We start from the raw sequence: 23,117 nt of genomic DNA, 5'->3' as shown, positions 1-23,117 counted from the left end.
CAACAAGTAGTTGCTGAGAGAGACTCAAATGAGATTTGTTACCTGCATCGTCCGTGAGCGTCAGCTGCGGCTGAATGGACATGTGGCTCATTTTTCTGAAGCTGATCCTGCTCACCAGATTCTCTCAGCGAGGGAGCCTCATTTGCTGGAGGCCAATTGGCCGACCACGTACCTCTTGGTTGCAGCAGTTTGATCAGCATCTCAAGGAGATGGGTTATGTGCCAGCCATCTGCCTGTGGATGACCAGACAGAGGCCCCTGGAGTACTGGTGGAAAGTGGAGGCAGCGACGTGCTGCTTTGGCGCATGTTCCCATACCTGACCTGACCTGCATAGTTCCAGGGAGCTTATGGAAAGGTGCGTCTTCCGTCCGTCCGTCCACAAATTCTTGCAGCTTCTTCTCAGAAACTACACATACGATTTCAATGAAATTTGACCACAACCTTTATCACTCATGATGCCGTAGCTTCAGCAATCCAGCCATAGCTTCCGGATCAACGCCGAAACCCAGCTACGGGTGTTGTTAACCACACCATAAACCAGCCAACTCTTCTGTCCACGCGCTATAGGGTCAATCGCCGAATTGTCGATATACCTAACTATTCGCGCAGACAGAAATGCCTGGAGTTCATTCCTCAACAGGACCTGCACGAAAACGAGCCGCTTAAGCAGCTCATTCCGTATGCGATTGCCCAGCGTTTATATATCGCCAAGCCCCGTCGGTCCAGATGTACGCTTTATCGTCTTATAAACAGCCAGCTGACATTCCGAACGCTCCATGGCAGTCAATGTGAGGAAGGGACGCAACGAGCAGGTGACATTTAACAATGGGGACATTTATTTGAGCACAGACATGCAAGAAATGAATGGGGATAGGGGACAGGACACGAGCAAAAACCTCCAGCCGAGTTCTACTATGAAATGTAAAGCAAATAAAACACAGGCACTTAACAGTTTCCTACTTATTCGACGGGCCCACAAACACACGTACGAATAAACACCCCCAAGAAATGGTAGCTGATGCCTTTAATATGGACTTCAACTTGGAGGGACAGATGAGCTGAAACCCAAAACCTATGTCGAACCTCTCCACCTCGTGTGGTCTTCAAGCTGCTCGGACCCGGGCGAGAGCGAGAGCGAGCTGGATCCAATCGCCATGAGCCGTGATCCTTCCCGAGCTCCAGCGAATCCTCTCGCGCTTCCGAACACGTGCTGATGAGACGAGGCGCCGATCCTTCTCGTCGATGCGTCGCTTCCTCGAAGAACCACCTCCAAGATGAGGCCAAGGAGTCGCACCAAGCCAGGAACCAAGCAGAGAACAAAAACTAAAGAGCTCCACGAACCAAGAAGAGCCAGCCGAACCGGACGACAAAGTAGAGCAACAGGCTCGAACCAGCTCGAGCACCTTTGAACCAGGCCGACACTCCTCGACCACCAGACCGAAGAAGAACCACGCCAACTCGACCAGCTCCTCTGATGAACAACCAGCCAACGAAGCAACTCCGAGCCAAGCAACCATCTCAACTCTCTTCCGATGAACCAAGCAAAAAAGGCGAACCACCTCTCTTCCGAACAAAGCCAGAGCCCAAAAAGCGAACTGAGCCAATCAGAACCTGAAGACCTGCTAAAAAGCCAAGCCAAAGCAAAAAGCTTTCAACCCTAACCCAAACCAAGCAGAACCCGAAGGCCTATTGAACAAAAAGCCTTCCACAAGCAGAGGATCTCTTCCTTATCCTCCGCCCCTCCCCCGCTCCCGGCGTGACTCATCCCCCCGTGCCCGCACAACCGCGGGTGGGAGGGAGTTATTTACGTCATGAATCACGAGACGGGAGGGCTCTTCTTCCTCTTCCCAGAAGAGGGGGAGGGTCGGCTTCCTTTGTGTTGTGATCGCTCCCAAACTATTAAATTAAATCACAGCACATTTAATCGATTTCTGCCCATTACACAATGGAAGGTGAGCTATCTATGAAACATGCACTTATCGACATAACTGAGCTGAAGGAACCTGTATTTTGAGTGCGATCGAATTCTAAATTCGTTACAATATCCTACCCCAAGAAACAGCATTCGAGCGACTACCAGTCTACTTGTGCATTCATATTTTTCAAACTCATTGTTGCATGCTTCATAAATTGTTCTTCCTTTGCTTTTGAATGCAGTTGACTCAAGTTTTGAACTGGACAACAAAAATCTGCAAAGAGAGCCGTGTAGGTAAGTGAGGATTGATACGGTAAAGAGGATTGTGAGAGAATAAAAATGAGCTTTTACACATTCAAATTCCATTTTAATGCAGGACGTTTCAAAGCATATTGCTTTCTTTCTCTTAGTTATATTTCCCAATCTCATTTACTTTTTATTTTGCCTCCATCACAACTCCCCTATCCACATTTTTCACACAACCTCCCCTTTTTCTTTTCTTGACTGTCTCTTTTCCACTCGATACCCACACTCCTTTCCATTTGCATTTGTAATATATAGATGGCCCCAAAACATGTTTCTCAAGTTCTCTCATGAAAGAAGGTCATGAATTTGTTCAATAAAATGCCTGAGCGAATGAGAATGCAAATTCAATTTTCTGTATTTGCTTCGTTCAAGTTTTATGCAATGATAATTGTCTTCACCCCACAGGTGAAACCATTTTCAACAGTTATTTTGTATCAATTATGTTTATTGGAACACCAATATAACAGCTATATTAGGCCTGTTGTATTTGTTTATAAACGTGTGTGTGTGTGTGTGTGTTTTGGAATAGAGGAAGTTCCCTTTTGTAGGGCTCTATTGGGCTTGCTCTTCAGCCTCCATGGTGCAACACAAAACCTTTGTTTGCTGCTTCAAAACCTTTCCCAGGATGTGCATTCACAGCTCGGAGATATTGACGAGGCATGTTTATCCCAAAACACTCCATGTTTTCCTCCTTTACGTTGTTCCATTAGTTGTGATTTTTTTTTCTTGATAGAAGCATTACCTTAGTTTTTTTTTGTTTTTTTTTCCAAGATGGATTGTTGATGCAAACTTTTACAAAACAAACGTTGTCATTGCACACTTTCCCGGCTTAGGTGCTTACCTGCTGTGTGTGTGTGTGTGTGTGTGTGTGTGTGTGTGTGTGTGTGTGTGTGTGTGTGTGTGTGTGTGTGTGTGTGTGTGTGTGTGCGTGCGTGCGTGCGTGCGTGCGTGCGTGCGTGCGCGCATGCACATGCGTGCTTATCTCTCCATTGTATCATGTTTCTTGTCAAGAGGACATCTGTTGTGTCGTTTACTCGTGTGCAGTTGTGGCCAAAAATATTGGCAGCCTTGCACTTTTTTCAAATACACCATTTCTTCCAGAAAATTGTTCAAATTTTGTTTAAAAAATTGTATCCACATTTGTATTTCTTTGGTTTGTAGTGGAACAAAACAAAAAAAAAGCTTTAAAAATTATTAAATCCTTTTCTTTATTCCACAAAGAAATCCTAAAATTGGCCAGACAATATTATTGCACCTTTAAAAAAAAAATTTATACCTTGTTGAGGCTCGTATGAGAGCTAACACACAACGCACATCAAGGGGGGCATGAGACAGGAGGGGAGGGAGTGGGAAGGACAAAACAGTGGGGAACAGAGACATTAGGAGATCTGTGGAAGGGATGGGAGGGGAACATTGGGAATAGAAGATGGACATTACAGGGACTTTCAGGAAAGAAAGCAGGGAATTTGAAGGAGGTGGGCTTGGGTGGATTATCAGGGGGAGAAAAGATTGAGGATTTGGATGGGGGATGATAGGTGGTGGTGAACAGCTGTTTTGAAGGCCTGGAGGGAAGAATGGGAATGAATAGAGTGAGGGAGTTTATTCCAAAGGCGGGAAAAAAGAGGAATGAAAGAGTGAAGGTGAGCAGTGATTCGTGATTTTGGTAGTTTTACCAGAAGTGGGTTGTTGGCGGACCTTGAGCGCCCTGCAGAAATGTGGTGGGGACAAATCGCAGAGAGAGCAGGGGGGGCGAGGCTGGAGAGGAGAGGGTAGAAGACAGAAAGACCACCGACCAACCTGCGGTGATTGAGTGAGAGGCCCAAAGACAGCCTCATTGCGGGAGATGACAATGATCCGAAATGCCTTGGTTTCTACAGCGTGAAGCCGAGAAAGGTGGGAGGCAGGAGCACCAGCCCAGAGGGGAGAGCAGTACTCCATCAGGCTGTGGACAAAAGCTTTGTAAGTGGTCAGGAGGTCAGGTGGGCCGAGGAAGGACTTTGCAAGACGGAAGATTCCCAGTCGGCGACTGGCTTTGGAGGTGAGGTTTGAAATGTGGCTTTCCCAGGAAAGGTCATGACAGAGAGTGAGACCCAGAAGCTTGAAAGAAAGGACTTCTTCCAGAGGATTGTTGAGAAAGTGGATTGGGGGGGGGGGGGTTCTAAATGGTTCTTTCGAAGAGACATGGTGAGAGTGTGAGATTTGTCCGGATTGAAAGACATGTTCCACGTGTTGGACCAGTTTGTGATTTTATCCAGATCAGCAGTGAGCGAAGAAGCTGCTGCTTTCCGGTCTGAGGGATGACCGATGGTATGGCAGAGGGTGGAGTCATCAGCAAACAGATATAGATTATCTTCCAGAGTCGGAGATATCATTGATGAAAACCAGAAAAAGAACAGGGCCCAGAATGCGACCTTGAGGAACTCCAGCCTGGTCAGGAAGGGTGGATGAAAGAACTCCATTTAGGGCCACACGTTGACTGCGACATGAGGAAGTCTGCGAGCCATGAGTGGAGATGGCCTTGGATACCATAGGAAGAGTTTTGTGAGCAGGGCAGGGTGCCAGACTGTGTCAAAAGCACGTGATATGTCCAGGGATACGGCTAAGAGATGGCTCTGATTTCCTGTCTGGCATTGAGGGCTTCCATCCATTGTTGGAAGGGCAGAAGCAGCATATCTAGGGTTGAGTGACCTGGTCTGAAACCAAATTGATGATCAGAAATCAAGCCATTGGAGAAGAGGAAGGATTTGATGTCTGACGCGATGATTGATTCCATAACCTTGCTGATGATTGGGAGAAGGCTGATTGGTCTGTAGTTGCAGGGATCTGTTTTTGCACCTTTTTTGTGCAGGGCAGTGATGTTTGCTGATTTCCAAGCAGATGGCAGATGGCCTTGAGCAATTGAGAGGGTGAATAGAACAGAGAGAGGGTGAGCAAGAGCAGAAGAGCAGGCTTTGAGGACACGTGGGCTAATGCCGTCTGGACCGGTTGCACAATCTGAGTCGAGGTTTGACAGCAAACTCTCCACCTTGTCAAGAGAAAAGGGCACAGAGTCCAGGGACAGTTGGGTGCGACTGGGTAAGGTGGGTAGAAAAAGTGATGGGTTTTGGACACAAGATTTAGCTGCAAACACCGAGTTTAGGCATTCAGCTTTTTCACGTGCGGTATCAGCAGTGCTGCCATTTGAGGTAAGGGAGGGGATGGAGGGGGGACATACACCAAAAACAGATGATTAGACGCCACCAGGATTTTGAGGAGGGAGAGAGGTTTGACAGTTCAGACTTGAGATGAGAAAGATGTTGTTTTCTGGCTCTCCTGACGGTAGATACACACTTGTTCCGAGCTTTATGGAAGGAACTGAGAAGGAACTTTATGGAAGGAAACTTTTTAGAAGTTGTGAGAAAAAATTACATTTCAAGCATTTGATTCTCATTTACTTTGGAATTGAACTCACCTGTGGTGAGTTGTAGGTGCCTGCAATATAAAAATCGCCCATTCAACCAGTATGAATCGCCAAAACAGAGTCACTGTGTGTACTACAATGAGCATGGAGAAAATAAAGAAAAACAGAGAATTGTCTGAGGAGGTCAGACACTAGATTGTCGTCAAGCATGGACAATCTCAAGGCTACAAGTCCATCTCCAGAGACATTGATGTTTCTGTGTCCACCGTATACAATGTTATCAGGAAGTTCAAGTACCATGGTGCTTTTGCCAACCTCCCCCTGGATGTGACCGCAAGAGAAAACTTGATCGAAGATTGCAGCGAAGTGTTCCAATTTCCAGTGGTGGATAAAGCACCTCGATCAACTGCCAAACAGATTCAAGCTGACCTTTGGATGCAATGTACGACAGTTTCAACTCGATGAGAGGGGGTTCTATGGTAGGGGACCCAAGAGGACCCCACTGCTGAGAGAGAGACAGAGACACACACAGAGACACATAAGAAAGCCCGACTGGAATTTGCCAAAACACACCTGAACAAGCCAAAATCCTTCTGGGAGAATGTCCTGTGAGCAGATGAGACCAAATTAGAGCTTTTGGTAAAGCACATCATCTCTATGTTTACAGAATTTGCAGAAAACAAAATTAAGCCTTGAAAGAAAAGACACCTTCCCTCCATTTAAACATAGAGGAGGTTCAGTGATGCTTTGAGGTTGCTGTGCTACCTCTTGCACTGGGTGCCTTGAATGTGTGCATGGCATCATGACATCACGAGATTACCAAGGTATTTTGGGGCGCAATGTTCAACCCAGTGTCAGAAAGCTGGATCTCCATCGAAGGTCACGGGCCTTGCAGCAGGACAATGACCCCAAACACACTTCAAAAAGCACCTAGGAATGGTTAAAGACAAAACATTGGACTGTTCTGAAATGGCCAGCAATAAGTCCAGATTTAAATACCATTTAATACCTGTGGGGAGATATGAAAACAGCAGTTGGGAGAAGGCACCCTTCAAATCTGAGAGAACTGGAGCAGTTGGCACAAGAAGAGTGGGCGAAACTGCCACGAGGGATGTAGAAAGCTCATTCATAGCTATAGGAAGTGCTTGACTGCAGTTATTTTGTCCAAAGGTTGTGCTACCAAATATTAAGTCTCGGGTGTCAATAATTTTGTCAATGCCATTTATTTTTATTTTCTGATTTAAAAGGATATACACCGATGAGCCAAAACATTATGACCACTGACAGATGAAGTGAATAACATTGATTATCTTGTTACAATGGGGTGGGATATATTAGGCAGCAACTGAACATTCAGTTCTTGAAGTTGATATGTTGGATGCAGGAGAAATGGGCAGGAGTAAAGACCTGAGCGACTTTGACAAGGGCAAAATTGTTATGGCCAGCCGACTGGGTTAGAGCATCTCTGAAACGGCAAGGCTTGTGGGGTGCTCCTGGTCAGCAGTGGTGAGTACCTACTGACAGTGGTCCAATGAGGGACAAACCACAAACCGGTGACAGGGTGTTGGGGGCCCAAGGCTCATCGATGCGCGAGGGCAACGAAGGCTATCCCGTCTGGTCCGAACCGACAGCTCTACTGTGGCACAAGTCACAGAAAATTTTAATGGTGGTCACTGGAGGAATGTGTCACTATCCACAGTGCATCGCACCCTGCTGCGTATGGGGCTGCGTAGCCACAGACCAGTCAGAGTGCCCATGATGACCCCTGTCCATCGTTGGCTCATCGGTGTATTACGTTCTCAATCAAAAATAAAGATTCTGTAATTTCAACAGTGAAATAAAGAATTGTGGAGACAAAATACTTTCGTCAATTTCAACTTATTTTTCGAGAAAATTGTGAGTTATTTGAAAAAAGTGCAAGGGTGCCAATATTTCTGGCCACAACTGAAAGTTTTGGCTTTCCCTGCTTTAAGACGCACTTTCATCTCTGGTACATCTTTTTCACCAGGGAAATATTCTATTTTTATCATAGGATGTGGAGATAGAAGAGCAATTGCAATATGCTGTTGTGAACATCAAAACAGCTTCTTCTGTAACCGTGAGTGTATTTTCTTGATGTTTCTCTTCCACCATACTTGCACAGTCTTTCTTTCTCCCTGCTTCCCCAGTGCCTATATGTCTGTCCATCCGTAATGGTTCTGACCAAGGGTGTTCCGCATAAATGATATTTCCGGTTAATAGATGTTATTTATTATAAATAGAATTACATGGCTGTCCAGCTTGGCCCACCCCCACCTTTTGGTATTTATGGAAATGTTGTGGTAATGTTCATCACTTGAGAAAGGTTAACAGATGCATGGGTGCTTTGCACATGTTGTTTATTGAAACTGCTCAGTCATTGTTTGTTCAATTAAAGGCTGAAGAATCTACCATGGAATATGTTGCTTATACTCCCAACCACAAGTCTTTACTTGTAATTATTGGCAAAAGCCATGGGCAAGACATCACCAAGTTATGCTGTTGATTCACCAAATTCATGGAACTGATCGAAGTGATGAAGGCACATCTACGTTTCAACCACCGCTGTTTGGAACAGGACATTCTTTCCAAACCCCTGCGGTTCAGACCCCCCCCCCACCCCCTCCCCGTGCCAGGTTTGAAAGCTAAGCAGATTGTGCAGGCAATTGGACAGAAATTCCTTCGCTTGCGCATATCCAACTGCCACCATCACCTCGCAAAGCGTTATGACTGGATACAACGGTTGGCTCATACGATCACGCCAATATTACCAAGTGAGTTGAGGGTTCAAGTACAACAGAGATCCTGCACGTTTTCGAAGCACACCAGGACATCGGTGGAGAAGCGACATCAACAAAAGTTCGCCACTTTGGTGAATGGGACCAAGCCCAATGCGGCCCCAGTCCAGGATATAAACGTGCTCCAGAACCGATGGGTGGTAAACCTGTCAGGTAAACGGCTCTCAGATGCCCAAACGAGTTACGGCCACGTAACTCGGTTCACGGCACGTCGCCCACCGGACGGACAATTCAGTCATGACCCTCTCGGACCAACGCCGGGAGCGAGTCACGGGTGGGGGTTTAACCTCACCACGATCGTGCCAATTGCCCACCCGCGCAGGATAGGGTCGCTCGCCAAATTCTACCTAAGTACCTTCGCGAATGGTCGACCGGGCGATCGCACCTCGCCGCAGGTCGACTCTGGACACGGGCCTCTTGGGCGGCCGTTCCGTGCTATCGGTATAACCGAGCGGTGTTATCGCCGACCTGGACGGTTCAGATTAATTATCATGCATATAAAGCCCACTACGAACCCTTTACGTGAAGCAGGATGGAGGGTCAATAAAGAAAAGACAAAGCGAAATGGGAAAACAGTTCACACAATGCACATTTATTACGCGACACACGGAAGGCACACATATACAGCCAAACAGTCAAAATGCACATATAGCAGTTAAAACAAAAACAATGACGCAGAGTTACTACCGAATACGCGCACACACGGCAACACTTATACAGTTCTACTTTACAGACGGCGCCAACACACATTTACTCAAAAGCAAAGGAAAGAAGCCACCCTCATAGACAAGGGGGGCAGACAGGCCTGGAAGCCAATATGTGCGCGTGACCTGGAGGAGCGGCCAGGTCCGCGAGACTGGGGGGGGTCCTACCCGCGTCCTCGTGACGCGTTGGCGGACGAGCTGCAGATGTGGCCGCGTGGCTGTGCCCCGACTCCGTGCTCCTTGGCGGGTTTCGTTGGCACGACGCTTGGAGTGGGGTGGGAACGGCCCCCTTTTTGCACTATCTCAGCGCGGGGGAAAGGGGGAATTGTTGATGCCCTGGGGGAGGAGAATGGCTGGTTGGCTTGGGTCCCGCGATGAGGGATCTCACACCACGACCTCGTCGCCGACCGCCGTCCTTCTCGCCTCGGACCCGAGCTCCTTTGCCTCTTCCCGCAACTCTCCTCAGCCGACTGCAGAACCCAACTCGATGCCACACCGATGACTTCGCCACCCGACTCCACTCTCTGCCACACCGATGACTCGACTCACTCTGCCCTGCCGACACACACTGCTACTGCCACACTCTGCCACGATTCGCCTTGCGCTCACCGTTTTATAGGCCGGCAGGAGAAAACAATATGCAAATATCCGGATCAGGATGACCTCGGGGGCGGAGCCACGCTCGCCAATTGGGCGGAGGAAAAGTGGGCGTGAACCTCCCCTGATCCTAGAATTTGCATATATTGACTTCACACAGACGCGTCTGGAGGCGGGGCCAAGCCGCTCCGCGCTTGCTAATTGGACGGATCAGAAGTGGGCGTGTAACGTTCTTGATCTGAATTTTCCTTCGGAAAGGCCGCTATTTGCGCTCGCGGCTCGGTGCGTATCGCTGAACGAGCCCAAGAGAGCCCGACGCTCAGTGTTCACAGGTGGCGCGGGAATGGCTGCAGAAGGAGAGAGGTGAGGGTGGTGGAGGGTTTTTGGTGGTGGTTTTATGGTTTTGGTGCCGTTTGGGAATGGCATGATGCAATGATGTGGGAGCGAGTTGTGAAGGTAAAGGTCGTGGCTGTTGGCGTTGTTGTTGTTGTCTGAGGGTTGGAGCGTGGTTGTAGTTGGTGACGATGGCTGGCGTGGTGGTTAAGGTGGTTGTTGTGTGATGGCGTTTGAGACGTGGTTGGTTCAAAATAAAGATAGAACAGAAAAACGGCTATCTCAAAGCTTCACAGCCCGAATGAATCGCATAAATTCCCTCTAGACAAAGGATTTGGGGCTAACTTCACATGTACTTCGAGATATCTCACCTACGGGCCCTTCATGGCGTAATGCGAATTTCCACAGCCGTAACTATATATATATATATATATATATATATATATATATATATATATATATATATATATATATATATATATATATATATATATATATATATATATATATATATATATATATATATATATATATATATATATATATATATATATATATAGTTGTATTCACAGTATTCATTTATTTTCTGATAAGTTCTCATATCAACAAACTGAAAATAATCTTCCCAGCAATGGATGGTCAGGTGAAATTAAAAAAAATTCTTCCCCAAATATCACTTTCATTTTGATAGGTTTTTTTCACAATTTGGACAGCATCACCAACATGCAAATTTGTCTTTTTTTTTCAAAATTTCCCAGGAGAGCATGTCCCTGAGCCCCCCCCCCCACCCCCTATTAAGGAGTCATTCTTTTCTCCTTTTTTCAAAAGTTCTGCAATTTCATCCATGCAATAGGGGTGGTACTGATGGGGTGATGGCCAGTGTTCAGCTTGTGTCAGACGTAACGCTTTGAATTTACACCAAAAAGTTCAAATTTTGTCTCATTTTTGTCACCACATAACCTTTCTCCACATGCCTACAGTATCATTAAGATGCTTTTTCACAAATTCCATATGTGCTTTTAGATGAGTCTTTTTCAGCAATGACATTTCTTGCCACCTGTCGAAGGAGTTCAGCTTTGTGAAGGGGACGGGTTATTGTTGATTGATGAAGACTGATCCCCACCTGAGATGTAGTGCCTTGCAGATCTTTCAAAGTCATTGTTGGATTTACAGTGACGTCCCAAAACAGTTTCTTGCTTGCGTGGCTGCTGAGTTTTGATGGGCAACCTGATTTGGGTAGAGTCTGGGTGGTACGATGCGTCTTCCTTCCACTTCTTAATGATGGATTTCACCGTACTCAAAGGGATAATGAGTGACTGAAATCTTATAACCCTATCCTGAACGGTGCTTCTCCACCACTTTGTCTGACTTCTTAGGAAAGCAACTTGGTCTTCGTGTATGTATTGTAGGTTAAATGAGTGATTTGCACCTTATATTAAAACTCCTTGGATAATTGGGGGACTTGATTACATGCAGGTGAAACTTATTGCACTTATTTTGTAACCTTTGAAACAAATAATTTGCTCCTGAAGTGATTTAGGATTAATCCGGCAAAGGGTTTTTATATTAATGCAACTGAGAATCATATGATTTTCTCTGTTGATCGAACTTATTCACATTTTATCTGAATGTTTAGCTTTATTACTTTGGAGTAGTTGATGAAGACTATATATTCAGTTTGATTTGAAAGCATCATGAAATAAGCTCAGGTGAGCTGTGAAAAAAAAATGTGAAAACTTTGGAGTGGGGTGTGAATACTTTTGCAAGCCACTGTAGACGTACATTTTTGGAAAGGCGTGGAATCACGTTTATGACATTTTGATGTCAAGAAAATATTTTTCACAGCTGGGATGGTTCACCGAATCATGCTGTGTTGCAATTTGCTCAATTACATGTGTAGCACTGTCACTTGACTCGGTACATGCACATGGCAATTTGTGCATGCAGTGCGCATGATGCACATGCAAATTCTGGATATTCACTAATGGCTCAAGGGACATGTTGGCTGACTATTGTATTGTTGGAGTACATGTCAGTATAATTTTTTGTGGTGCACAGGAACTTTTCTTCACTCTCTTTTGATAATTCTATTTTGAGTGACTGATTAGCCATCCTGGTTTTGCTCTACTTGATAATTAAGCCATCCTGGTTTTTCTCTGCTGCAGTTGCTGATTGTAGTGCAGATGGAACGACTTCTAGCTGAAGCTGACTGGCTGGCCAGCAGACTGAAAAGACAATTGAAATCTTCCAAGGAATCGACCATTGGTGAGGGATGTGATAGAGTTTGAAATTCCGAAATCTCTTCCCTGAAAATGCACTTCCTTGTAGATGTCAAACTCGAAGTATTTGCAACACTTCTAATCAGCATTTTTTCGTTCATAAAGACCCACTAGTGTGTGCCATATTTTGGTGGTGACTACTCCCATAGTTTTCCAAACCTTTCTTTTCTGGTGAATTGTATTTGCTTAGACATGTTTTTGGATTGCTGTTTTCATGATAAAGCTACTGAAGGAATCTGAGCTGACAGTTCAACTCCTGATAGGCTTCCAAATTATGAATCCCCTGCAAGGAAAGCTAAAATTGTGGATGCAAGAACTTTTCTGCTGAAATGCAGACAGACAAATGCTTTCTTCTTGAAAAATAACATTGAGTCTTGGTGTTTTTGCTACAAGTTGATTTGTTTGTGAGAACAAAGCGGATTGTGTATTGTCATTTTGTAAATGTAACAAACTTTGAAATTGTTTTCATTTTGTACACCAGGACCCCAACATTCATGGGGGATACGTTCTGGGAAAACCCTGCGAATGTTGAAACTGCGAATGTGGGGGCATTGTTTTCAATGGGAAATGGGGGGGATAGGTTCTGGGGATTTCCCGACCCGTGAAAAATCCGCGAGTGTCGGGGTAAAATCTGCGAGTGATTTGTCATTGTTACAAAGAAGACAAGGGGGATAACATTATTGGTTAACAACGGTTCTGAGTTCATGAAAAAATCCGCAAATGGCGACACCACCAAAGTCGGGGAATTGGTACAAGGGGGATAACATTATTGGTTAACAACGGTTCTGAGTTCATGAAAAAATCCGCAAATGGCGACACCACCAAAGTCGGGGAATTGGTACAAGGGGGATAATGCGATTGGTTCACGGTGGTTCCTGCTTCATGAAAAAGGCAGCAAATGGCAACACCACCAAAGTTGGGGAATTGGTACAATGGGGACAAGTGGGATAATGTTGTCGGTTCACGACGGTTCCTGGTTCAAATGGGAAAGTTTTGAAAGTTTAAAATGTTTTCGACCATGAATACACGATAAGTTTCATAAGAGATGCATACAAATAAAAAAACCCACAACACTAGGTACTGTTTCCAATTTATTAAATAATGCATTTTAGTCTCTTAACCATACTGTACTGCACCACGAAACGCAAAAACACAACAACATCGTGTACCATTTCAGTTTTTTATTAAACAAACACAGCACACATAACTTTGCAAAATGATGAAGATTATGATGAAGATGCGTCGTTCAGGTCTGTGGGGTGGCCAGGAGCGTTGTCAATCAGCAGGAGTACCTTGAACGAAAGGTTCTTTCCTGCCAGGTACCTCTCGACCTGATGAACGAAACAGGTATGGATCCAGCCCATAAAAAGTTCAGACGTCATGAACTTTTTAACTCGAGTAACTCGTGGGGGATGGCGTCACAGGGAATAATGTGTTACACTGGTGAGACATCCCGCAAAGCTATGTTTATCCTGCAAAGCTACAAGACACGGACAGGAAGCAGGTCATATTTGCAGCTCGTGGAAGATGTTTTTTGCATTTCCGTCAGTCGGTCCGTCCATCCATCCACAAATACTTTCAACTTTTTCTCTGAAACTACACATACGATTTCGATGAAACTACCACAACGTTCATCACTGTGTATTTACCAAAGTTTGTTCATGACATTAACAAAATCGGACCCAAAGGGGGTACAAGGGTTTGCCCCCCAAAATATGTATTTGCTATAACATTGGTTCATTGGTAAATTTTGCTGATTCCGTCCTACGTTGACTTCGTCCACAGTATCATTATTCTTCCAGGTGAGCGCCCAAGGGTTTTTACTCCTATTTTTTGTTCTGAGATGTTTCAAAATGCTGCACCGGAAGCCCAAATTGTTACTTAATAGGTGTGGCTTGACGTTTTACAATCACAACACCAAAGGTTAGCGAGTGAAGCTTTAGTGGCATGATCACACATTCTGAGACCTTTTACTTTCAAATGCAGCACAAGGTTGCTGGTTGCCTAATTTTCTGGTGTGGCTGTGGAACTAATGCAGTGCCCCTCTGTAGGATCGAGCAGGAATTTGGAATTTGGCCAGGGTATCGGCGATAGTTCACCTTCTCTTCACGAAGGACATAGTGGGATCTTTAATGTCCATAAACTAAAGCTAGCAGATAGGACACCCTGTTTAACATCCACCTAAGGCATGGCACATGCTTTGGTGCCTCACCCTGCATGCGAAACATCAGGATGAGAGTTTATAGCTGCGTAGAGAATCAAACCCACTCTCGACAGCTCAAAGGATTTTTTTTTTCGTTACAGTCACATGATGGGCCTTAAGTTTGTGGATAGTACATTTAAAATGATGTTTCTTCAACAATGGACCTTTCCTGACAGAATAGGAAACATTGTTATGCAGTTATTGAGGCTTCTGTAAGAGCATAACGACAGGGTGGCAATGGATCGACTGACAAAATGGGGCAAAGGAAAAATCTGAATTGATCTGCAAATAATTCCTAGTCAGAGTTGATTTTTTTCCTTTCTGTTCTGATTCTCAGCATGACAGGAAAGAACTTTATACTTCATTGTTCTCTCTGATGCACAATCTAATGTGTTCCACTCTTTCTTTCATATTTGATAGGTATTTATTATAGAGAAAATTGCTCCTGAATTTCTCTTGAAAATGCTTGCCCCCGTTTTGTGTCGCCATTGTCACCTGTTGTGTGCAGATGAAAGTGCAAAAGAGGAGGAAGATGGATTCCGGGCAGCACTGGAGAAGGCTGTAACATTGCAGGCTGGCTATCTTATTACAGCATGCCATGAGCTCATTCAGTCAGCTTTGCCACCAGGGAGCTGCATTGACTCGCTCCTCAAGCTCGTGGGCAGACTTTATAGCATGCTTACTGGCCTTGTCAAGCACGTGAGGCCTGTCTATCTTAACCTACTCAGAAATTACTTCATTTATCCAGTCTGTATAAACATTGTACATTTTCTTCATTTGTTAATGGTCCATCAAATAGCATTGCTTGGTGTTTGTTAGTTCTACCATGTAGATTAAGTTTTGTGATTTTATTTTCTCAGGTGTAATGTACCTCTCTCTGTGTGTGCAGTATCTGCAGGTGTACGCACTTTCAGCTGGACACCTGCCTGCTCGCTTCGAGAAGCTGGTGTGTGCGTGTGCGCGCATTAATTATGCTTCAAAACAGTTTTGAAAGATTTATTTATATTCATATCGATGATATCTCACACTGTTAATCAGATAGGATTTGTTAATATGAACAGTTGTTGCATTGAAAAGAGAAAACTATTTGAAATGTTATTGTTCGTTATCTTAGGATGAGTAGCAAAAGTTGTTCTTTATGGTGTGGAGGGGAATCTTGTAAATCTCTTCACATGTTAAAGCGAACCATTTGGCAAATTATATGAAGTTGTACATCTGAGAAGAAATGTAATGTCACTTATTTGTTTTTTTTGGGGTGGGGGGTTGAGAATGCTGTTTGTTCTTTTAAAACGGTTTCATCAAACTGGTGTGAATATGTTATTCAGCTGTTGTGATAACTGTGTGTTTTAGGTGAGACTTTCAGGCTCACACCTGACTCCCCAGTGCTACGCCTTTATCACCTATCTCCAGGTAAATTCACCATTTTGTAATAATGGATGAAATTGATTCATTAATTGGACATCGATTTAAGTATGCTAACCATTGTGGGAAGAAGGAGAAACTAACATTTTGGCGTTACCACTCAATCAACGCTCTGTTTATTTCATCCTTTGTTCTACCTATCTGCCTACTCAAATCGGCACTGGCCTTCACCAACTATACTAGTTCCTCATTTACTATTATGTAGTTTACTAGAGAGTCGTGGAAATTTTGGATATCGATAAATCAGAAATGACTTTATAGTCCAATTATGATCCTTTATTTAGATACACACGTGTGGAGGGAGTGCCTGTTGTAAAATCTCCAAGCACTCTCGAACTGTAGGTAAAGTTTTACTGAGTTTTATATTATTACAACAAGATGTGGTCTATACTATAAGCATCATTTCCAAGAAAAGTAATTAATCAATGTCTCGCTACAAAAAGCTTTGTAAAGCAAGAATTAAAACAGAAAGGAAAAATATCTCCATATCTGGCTAGGTGTGCCCTGAGGCAGGATGTGGGAGTGTGAGATTGCAGCCTCTGGTCAGGATATGTGTGGAAAAGTGTTGCTCTTTGTTCGTACAGATAAGATAAAGACATGCAACATTTTCCAAAAGCCCTTGACCACTGCAGACAAATCTTCTTGTTCAAGCATTTCTAAGCATTATTGGTTCACGTGTCAGTAAGTGACCACTATATTCGTTATTGGTGTGTGTGTGTGTGTGTGTGTCTGTCTGTCTGTCTGTTGGGGAGACGATCTAGTCTACCCTTATTAACAGTATTTAAAATGGCGATTTCAGTTAATACAATGGCGATTTCGATGAAACTTGGTTGGTAGGTTCATACCATAACCTAGTTGTGTGCAAATGAGAACCGTTGCTATGGACACCACCGTTGCCTAGCAATGGGACTTTGAAATTTTCGAAAAATCATAAAAAAAATTAATTTTTTCAAAAATCAGGCCACGAGCGACTGTGGGCAGTACACTCAGCCATATTGTCAAAAATTTCCAGCCGGATCCTATGAAAACTGTCGGAGAAGATAGACTTTGAATGAACCCTGGTCGAAAACAATAAAAAAAAAACGAAGTTCGTTATATCTCAGAGACTATGAGTCAGATATACATGAAACTGGTATGGTAGGTTCATGGTATGTCCGAGTTATGTGTGAGAAAGAACCGTTGCTATGGACCCCTCCGTTGCCCAGCAACGGCCGAAAAACCTCTAAATGTGGGGGTATTTTAACAAAAAAACAATCTGCAGCATTAACCCTTGAAGCTAGAATCATGAATTTTCTTGTGCTTCATCCTCAGGTCACATTCTCCATCGAATGGGCCCATCGCGTCAGGTTCTATTGGGTAGTCGACTACCCATGTCCTCCGCCTACCTGCTTGTCTGTCTATGTATGTCTGTTCGGTCCAGTGCTCCGTTAATACAATGGCAATTGCGATGAAACTTGGTTGGTAGGTTCATACCATGACCTCGTTGTGTACAAATGAGAACCGTTCCTATGGACCCATCCGTTGCCTTGCAACGGACCTTTGAAATTTTCAAAAAAAATCTCAAAAAAAAATTCCCCCGAAAATCAAAAATCGGGCCACGAGCGACTGTGGGCAGTACATTCAGCCATATTGTCAAAAATTTCCAGCCGGATCCTATGAAAACTGTCGGAGAAGATAGACTTTGAATGAACCCTGGTCGAAAACAATAAAAAATGAAGTTCATTGTAGCTCAGAGACTATGAGTCAGATATACATGAAACTGGTATGGTAGGTTCATGGTACGTCCTAATTATGTGTGAGAAAGAACCGTTGCTATGGACCCCTCCATTGCCGAGCAACGGCCGAAAAACCTCTAAATGTGGGGGTATTTTAACGAAAAAACAATCTGCAGCATTAACCCTTGAAGCTAGAATCATTAATTTTCTTGTGCTTAATCCTCAGGTCATTCCCCATCGAACGGGCCCATCGCGTCAGGTTCTATTGGGTAGTCGACTACCCATGTCCGCCTACCGGCTTGTCTGTCTGTCTGTCCCGAGCATAGCTCCGTGGGTTTTGATCCGATCCTGATAAAATTTTGGTGGGAGGTTTATATCATGATCTGGTTGTGTTTTCCTGAGAATGGGTGGGGTGCGCCCATTATGGGTGGAGCCACGCCCAAAAAACATGTTTTTAGGGGGTAGCTGATTTCAATTTACATCTTCTCCGAGGGGGTTTGTCGAATCTGGCAGGGGTTTCGGTATTTGGTTAGCCCAATGGCACCTGCATAGCCCCACGGAGCTCGATTTTTTTTTTTTCATTTTCGTCCCAAGGTCAAGGTCACAAGGTCACGAACTTAGAAAATTGCGAATTTTGACATAAAAATCATATGACCGCCCAAACTTGGAGAGCTCGGATGACAATATTTTTTATGCATAATCTTGAGGTCATTCCCCACCTCAAGTCTTCAAACCATTTTTCTCTATCTCGAACACCTTGCCCGTGGCGCCCCCTTCAAGTTTGTTTTTACGCTGATTTCATCAAAGTATGGATATATAATCCGAGGAGTGTGAAATGTCATATAGCCTATATGACGTTATATTGTTCCTGGGATGTTCCAGAGGAAGTTTTGCACCAAAGGTCATAATCCTTGACCTTTGACCTTTAAAGTTCACAAAGGTCAAATTTTCAAAGTTGTGGGAATCGAACCGGGTTTTCGACCTTCTTCGACGAACTAACTCCAATAAGCGATAGCACATATCCTGTTTCCTTATTTTAATGTCCACAACATTATTTTGTGACCTTTAAAGGTTATGCAAAGGTCAAATTTTGAAAGTTGTTAAACGAAACCGGGTTTTCGACATTTTGCAGCTAATAACCTGTCACCCGTACCACATCATGTTGATCATTTTTACCCCTCAGCCTGAATTGGCTGAGGGGCATTGTCGTCATAGGCGTTGTCCGGGCGGGCGTCCGTCCGTCTGTCAACTTTTGGTTTGGGTCAGTTTCGAGAACGCCTTGTCCGATTAAATTCCTTTTTGCAGGGTATGTTGGGGTTGAGTAGAGGAAGGTTGCTTTCGAAATTGGGTGCGCTGCGATTTTCAATGTGGCCTCCATGGCAGCCATCTTGAAATTGGTTTCCGTCGATTTTCGAGGAGAATGCCTTGTCCGATTAAATTCGTTTTTGCAGGGTGTGTCGGGGTTGAGTAGAGGAAGGTTCCTTTCGAAAATGGGCGCGCTGCGATTTTCAGTGTGGCCTCCATGGCAGCCATCTTGAAATTGGTTTCCGTCGATTTTGAGGAGAATGCCTTGTCTGATTAAATCCATTTTTGCTGAGTGTGTGGGGGTTGAGTCGAGTAAGGTTCTTTTCGAAAATGGGCGTGCTGCGATTTTCAATATGGCCACCATCTTGAAATTGGTTTGCGTCAAGGGGTTGAGTGGTTACGCCCGCTTTGCGGTGCTATTTTTATTTATTTACGGGAGCGAGGCTAATGGAAGAGCAAGGTTTGACAGTAGTTTTATTTACTTACGGGAGCGAGGCTAATGGAAGAGCAAGGTTTGACAGTAGGACAAACGTTAAAGAAATGAATAAACAGGAAAAGTGGAGAGGATGAAACATTGAAACTATCAAGTAAAATGTTTGAGTGAGAAAAGGTTAATGGGGGAATTAAAGATTGGGGGTCAGAATTTGGAAATGACCAGAGAAGGTGGTGTATTGCTTACTTGAAGTCCTTGGGGGAAGAGTGAGACAGAAAAACCTCTGGAAGGTGGTTCCGCAGATGGGAGAAGTGGCGAATAAAGGAGTTGAGCTGCGTAATCAGCCTGGAACATGGAAGTTTGACAAGGAGGGGGTTCCTGGAAGAATGCATGAAACCCGGAGTTGAGAGGGAAGGTTGGAATACAGAGAGCAGTGGGAGCAATGTATGATAATAGATAATAATCCAGGAGATCCAGATTGGATGGTGGGGTGTCAGCCCATCATGGAGAGCAATACAGTACTCCATTGAGCTACCGCCAAATGCCTTGTGAGAGAGAGAGAGAGAGACACAGACACAGACACATGCAGCTGCTGTCTGCTGAGCAGAAGAATGGGATACTGAGCGACTCAATGTGGAGTCGTCTGCAAAAGTGAAGAGAGGGTGTTCTAGTGTCAGAGAGGACATTAACATAGATGAGGAAAAAGAGTGGGCTCAACAAAGAACAATTGGCTCTAATGACCTTCAACTTAATTACGGTATAATAGTATTTCTTTATTAATCATTCATCTTTATTCACATGTCTGCAATTGTAAAGGTTTAACTCCACTGGTCAGGCTATTTTAAAGGTTTATCTCTATTGTCATGCCAGATTAGATCTGTGACTTGCTTGCACCAGGTACCATGTAAACCTGTACTAACCTGTTTCATGGTCGGGTTGTCAGTGACTAAAACGACTCCCCCAACAAGTTCCTTGGTGAGGAGGGTGTATGGATATGGACACCCCCCAGTAGCAGGATTAAAAACAAAACCTGTCAAAGGGCGGAGGAGCTCCTTGTGAGCCAACGGCCATCCATATCTAGTGTCCAACTGTGTCTGCGGACATCCTCCTGCAGTTAGGTTACTTTTTATTAGGAGGTTGGTGGCAGGATTTGCACTCCGGCCACCGTAAAACCCTTCATTCCGCAAAACACAAAAACGCAAAGAAATCTGAAAACCCACTCCGTGGGAGTACCTCCTGTGCAGCTTCCCTTCGCAAGGCAGCTCACCGGATGACGGGATTGGGGCAAAGCCTTCGGGACCCCCAATCGTTGATGAATGGAGGGAAACCACGGGGTAACATTACTGGGTCAGATTGCAGTGGTGTGTGTCGGGGTGGTGCTAAGGTGTCATCCACCAGACGGCGGTCTCCTTGGGTTAACCTGAGGCGGTCCCTTCGGGTGGGTGCCTGGAATGTCCTATCCCTAAGAGAGGATGATCACCTGTCTCTGTTATCATCTGAGCTCAAGCGTTTGAACATTGGTATTGCAGCACTCTCAGGTTCAGAGACCAGATAGGAGCGAGATCATGGCTGGTGGCTACACCTACTATTGGTCTCGTTGCTCTGATTGTTGCCATGCCCAAGGAGTTGCTGTAGCTGTCCAATAAGCTGACCCCAATGATAATTGAGGTAACACCGGTCAACTAGCGTATTATGAGACTAAGGATTCGTTACTCCATAGGTGTCATTTCCCTGGTCTCTGTATATGCTCCGACTGAAGTGAGTGATCTCACCGTGAAGGACACATTCTATGTCACGCTCGAGTCTGTGGTTGATTCGTGTCCCAGGCGAGATACTCTTCCAGTCTTGTGGGATTTCAATGCATCGGTTGAAACTGATAGGGATGGTTAGGCGACATTTGTTGTTCCCCATGGGTCTGGAACTGTGAACCAGAATCGCACTAAGTTCCTTGACTTTGCAAGAAGTCATGGATTTAGGATGGCTGGTTTATGGTTTCAGCACCTACAGGCTTATCGCTGGACTTGGTATTCCATCGCTGATGGTGTGGCAAAGGAGATTGACCTGTTCTCGTTGATGGTCGCTGGAGGATGATCCAGGGCTACAGAGACTACTGTAGTGCTGAGTTCATCAATAACAACCACAGGCTTGTGGTAGCAGCTCTGAAGTTGCAGCTTTAATCTGGGAGAATGGTACCATCCTTGCCGAGGCTGTATGTTGGCAAGCTCAAGGATGAGAGGGAAGCAGAGGAGTTTGTGAGCATGCTGAGTGGGGATTTGGGGAGTGGTGCTTTGGGAATACTTAAGAGTTGTGGAGTGCCTTCAAGACCACCATCTTTGATGTTGCCAGTGGATGTCTTGGAACTCACCGTTGGGGAAAGAAGAATTTTGTCTCTCAATGGACACTGGATACCATTGACCAGAGTCGCAGGGCCAGGCTTAATGGCAGAGCTGAGCTGTTCAGGGAGTTGCAGCATAAAACTGTACGTGCACTGAGGGTGGACAAGGAAGCCTATGTGCGAAGAATCTGTGAGGGTGTGGAGCATCACCTTTGATCAACTGATTCTTGTCCTGCTGATAGGGGAATTTGCACATTGCGTTCCTCCAAGCCCGTCCCTCGGTGTACTCCAGTTGGAGTGGAGGGTGGTGGGTTCTTGACAGAGGAGTCCAAAGTGAAGGTCCGCTGTACCATGCTGATCCATCAGCGGCAGGGGCTGCTTTCAGCCGATGTTGATCTGTCCAAATCATTCAATTCAATGAATCGGAATGCCCTCTGGAGGAATCTTGGTTTTCATGGGGTGCAACCAAGACTGGTCAATCTGATGTCTGTACTGTACTCTGGTACTGAGAGTGCTGTGAGATGTGGTTATGCAGGTCAGGTCAGGTATGGGAGCATGTGCCAGAACAGCACGTCGCTGCGTCCACTTTCCGCCGGTACTCCAGGGGCCTCCGTCTGGCCATCCCAAAGGCAGATGCCAGGCCCATCCCCATCTCCTTGAGATGATGGTCAACCTGTTGCAACCATGAGGCACGTGGTCGACCCACTGGCCTCCTCCACTCATGAGACTCCCTCGCTGAGAGAATCTGGTGAGCGGGATCAGAGTCAGGAAAACGAGCCACATGTCCATACAGCCGCAACTGACGCTCACGGACTATGCAGGTAACAAATCTCATCCGAGTCTCTCTCAGCAACCGCTCGTTGGACACAAAATCCGACCAGCGATAGCCAAGGATTCTCCGAAGAGACCTGGTACCAAAGGAATTAAGTCTCCGTCTCAGATCCTTGGTCAGAGTCCAAGTCTCGCACCCATAGAGCAAGACTGGAAGTACCAAGGACCTGAAGACTCGGACTTTCGTCCTCCCGCACAGGTACCGGCAGCTCCACACCCCATGATCCAATGAATCCATGACTCCCCAGGCCCGACCCAGACGTCTATTGACCTCTGACTCGCAGCCAGCAGAGACATGAATATCACTGCCAAGGTAAGTGAATCTCTCCACGACCTCAACATCCTCACCACAAACAGACACAGACAGGACAGCAGCATCCAAGATGTCACCGAAAGCCTGGATCTTAGTTTTGACCCAAGAAACCCGTAATCCCAATGGCTCCGACTCCTCATTCAGCACCTCGAGGGCCCCCAAGAGGATGTCTAAAGTCTCCGCAAAGATGACTGCATCATCTGCAAAGTC

At 45.2% G+C, this 23,117-nt stretch overlaps 1 protein-coding gene across 8 annotated transcripts in view; it reads left to right on the top strand.

Annotated features, from left to right (window-relative positions):
- FANCI (FA complementation group I) overlaps positions 1-23,117 on the top strand; it is a 202,576-nt gene that overhangs the window by 164,072 nt on the left and 15,387 nt on the right. For all 8 annotated transcript variants that reach the window (XM_085849819.1, XM_085849817.1, XM_085849818.1 and 5 more), the window contains 7 exons: positions 2,158-2,209; positions 2,751-2,878; positions 7,654-7,719; positions 12,237-12,336; positions 15,062-15,252; positions 15,443-15,499; positions 15,904-15,963. In XM_085849819.1, coding sequence (XP_085705945.1) covers positions 2,158-2,209; positions 2,751-2,878; positions 7,654-7,719; positions 12,237-12,336; positions 15,062-15,252; positions 15,443-15,499; positions 15,904-15,963 — 654 coding nt within the window. The remainder of the gene's footprint in view (positions 1-2,157; positions 2,210-2,750; positions 2,879-7,653; positions 7,720-12,236; positions 12,337-15,061; positions 15,253-15,442; positions 15,500-15,903; positions 15,964-23,117) is intronic.

This window comes from Eptatretus burgeri, chromosome 12 (genome assembly GCF_056783735.1).
Source record: "Eptatretus burgeri isolate ZD-2024b chromosome 12, Ebu_testis_v1, whole genome shotgun sequence".
In the NCBI taxonomy this organism is placed as follows: domain Eukaryota; kingdom Metazoa; phylum Chordata; class Myxini; order Myxiniformes; family Myxinidae; genus Eptatretus; species Eptatretus burgeri.
The sequence above is the reverse complement of the archived record's forward strand: the minus strand, read 5'-3'. Positions and strand labels throughout refer to the sequence as shown.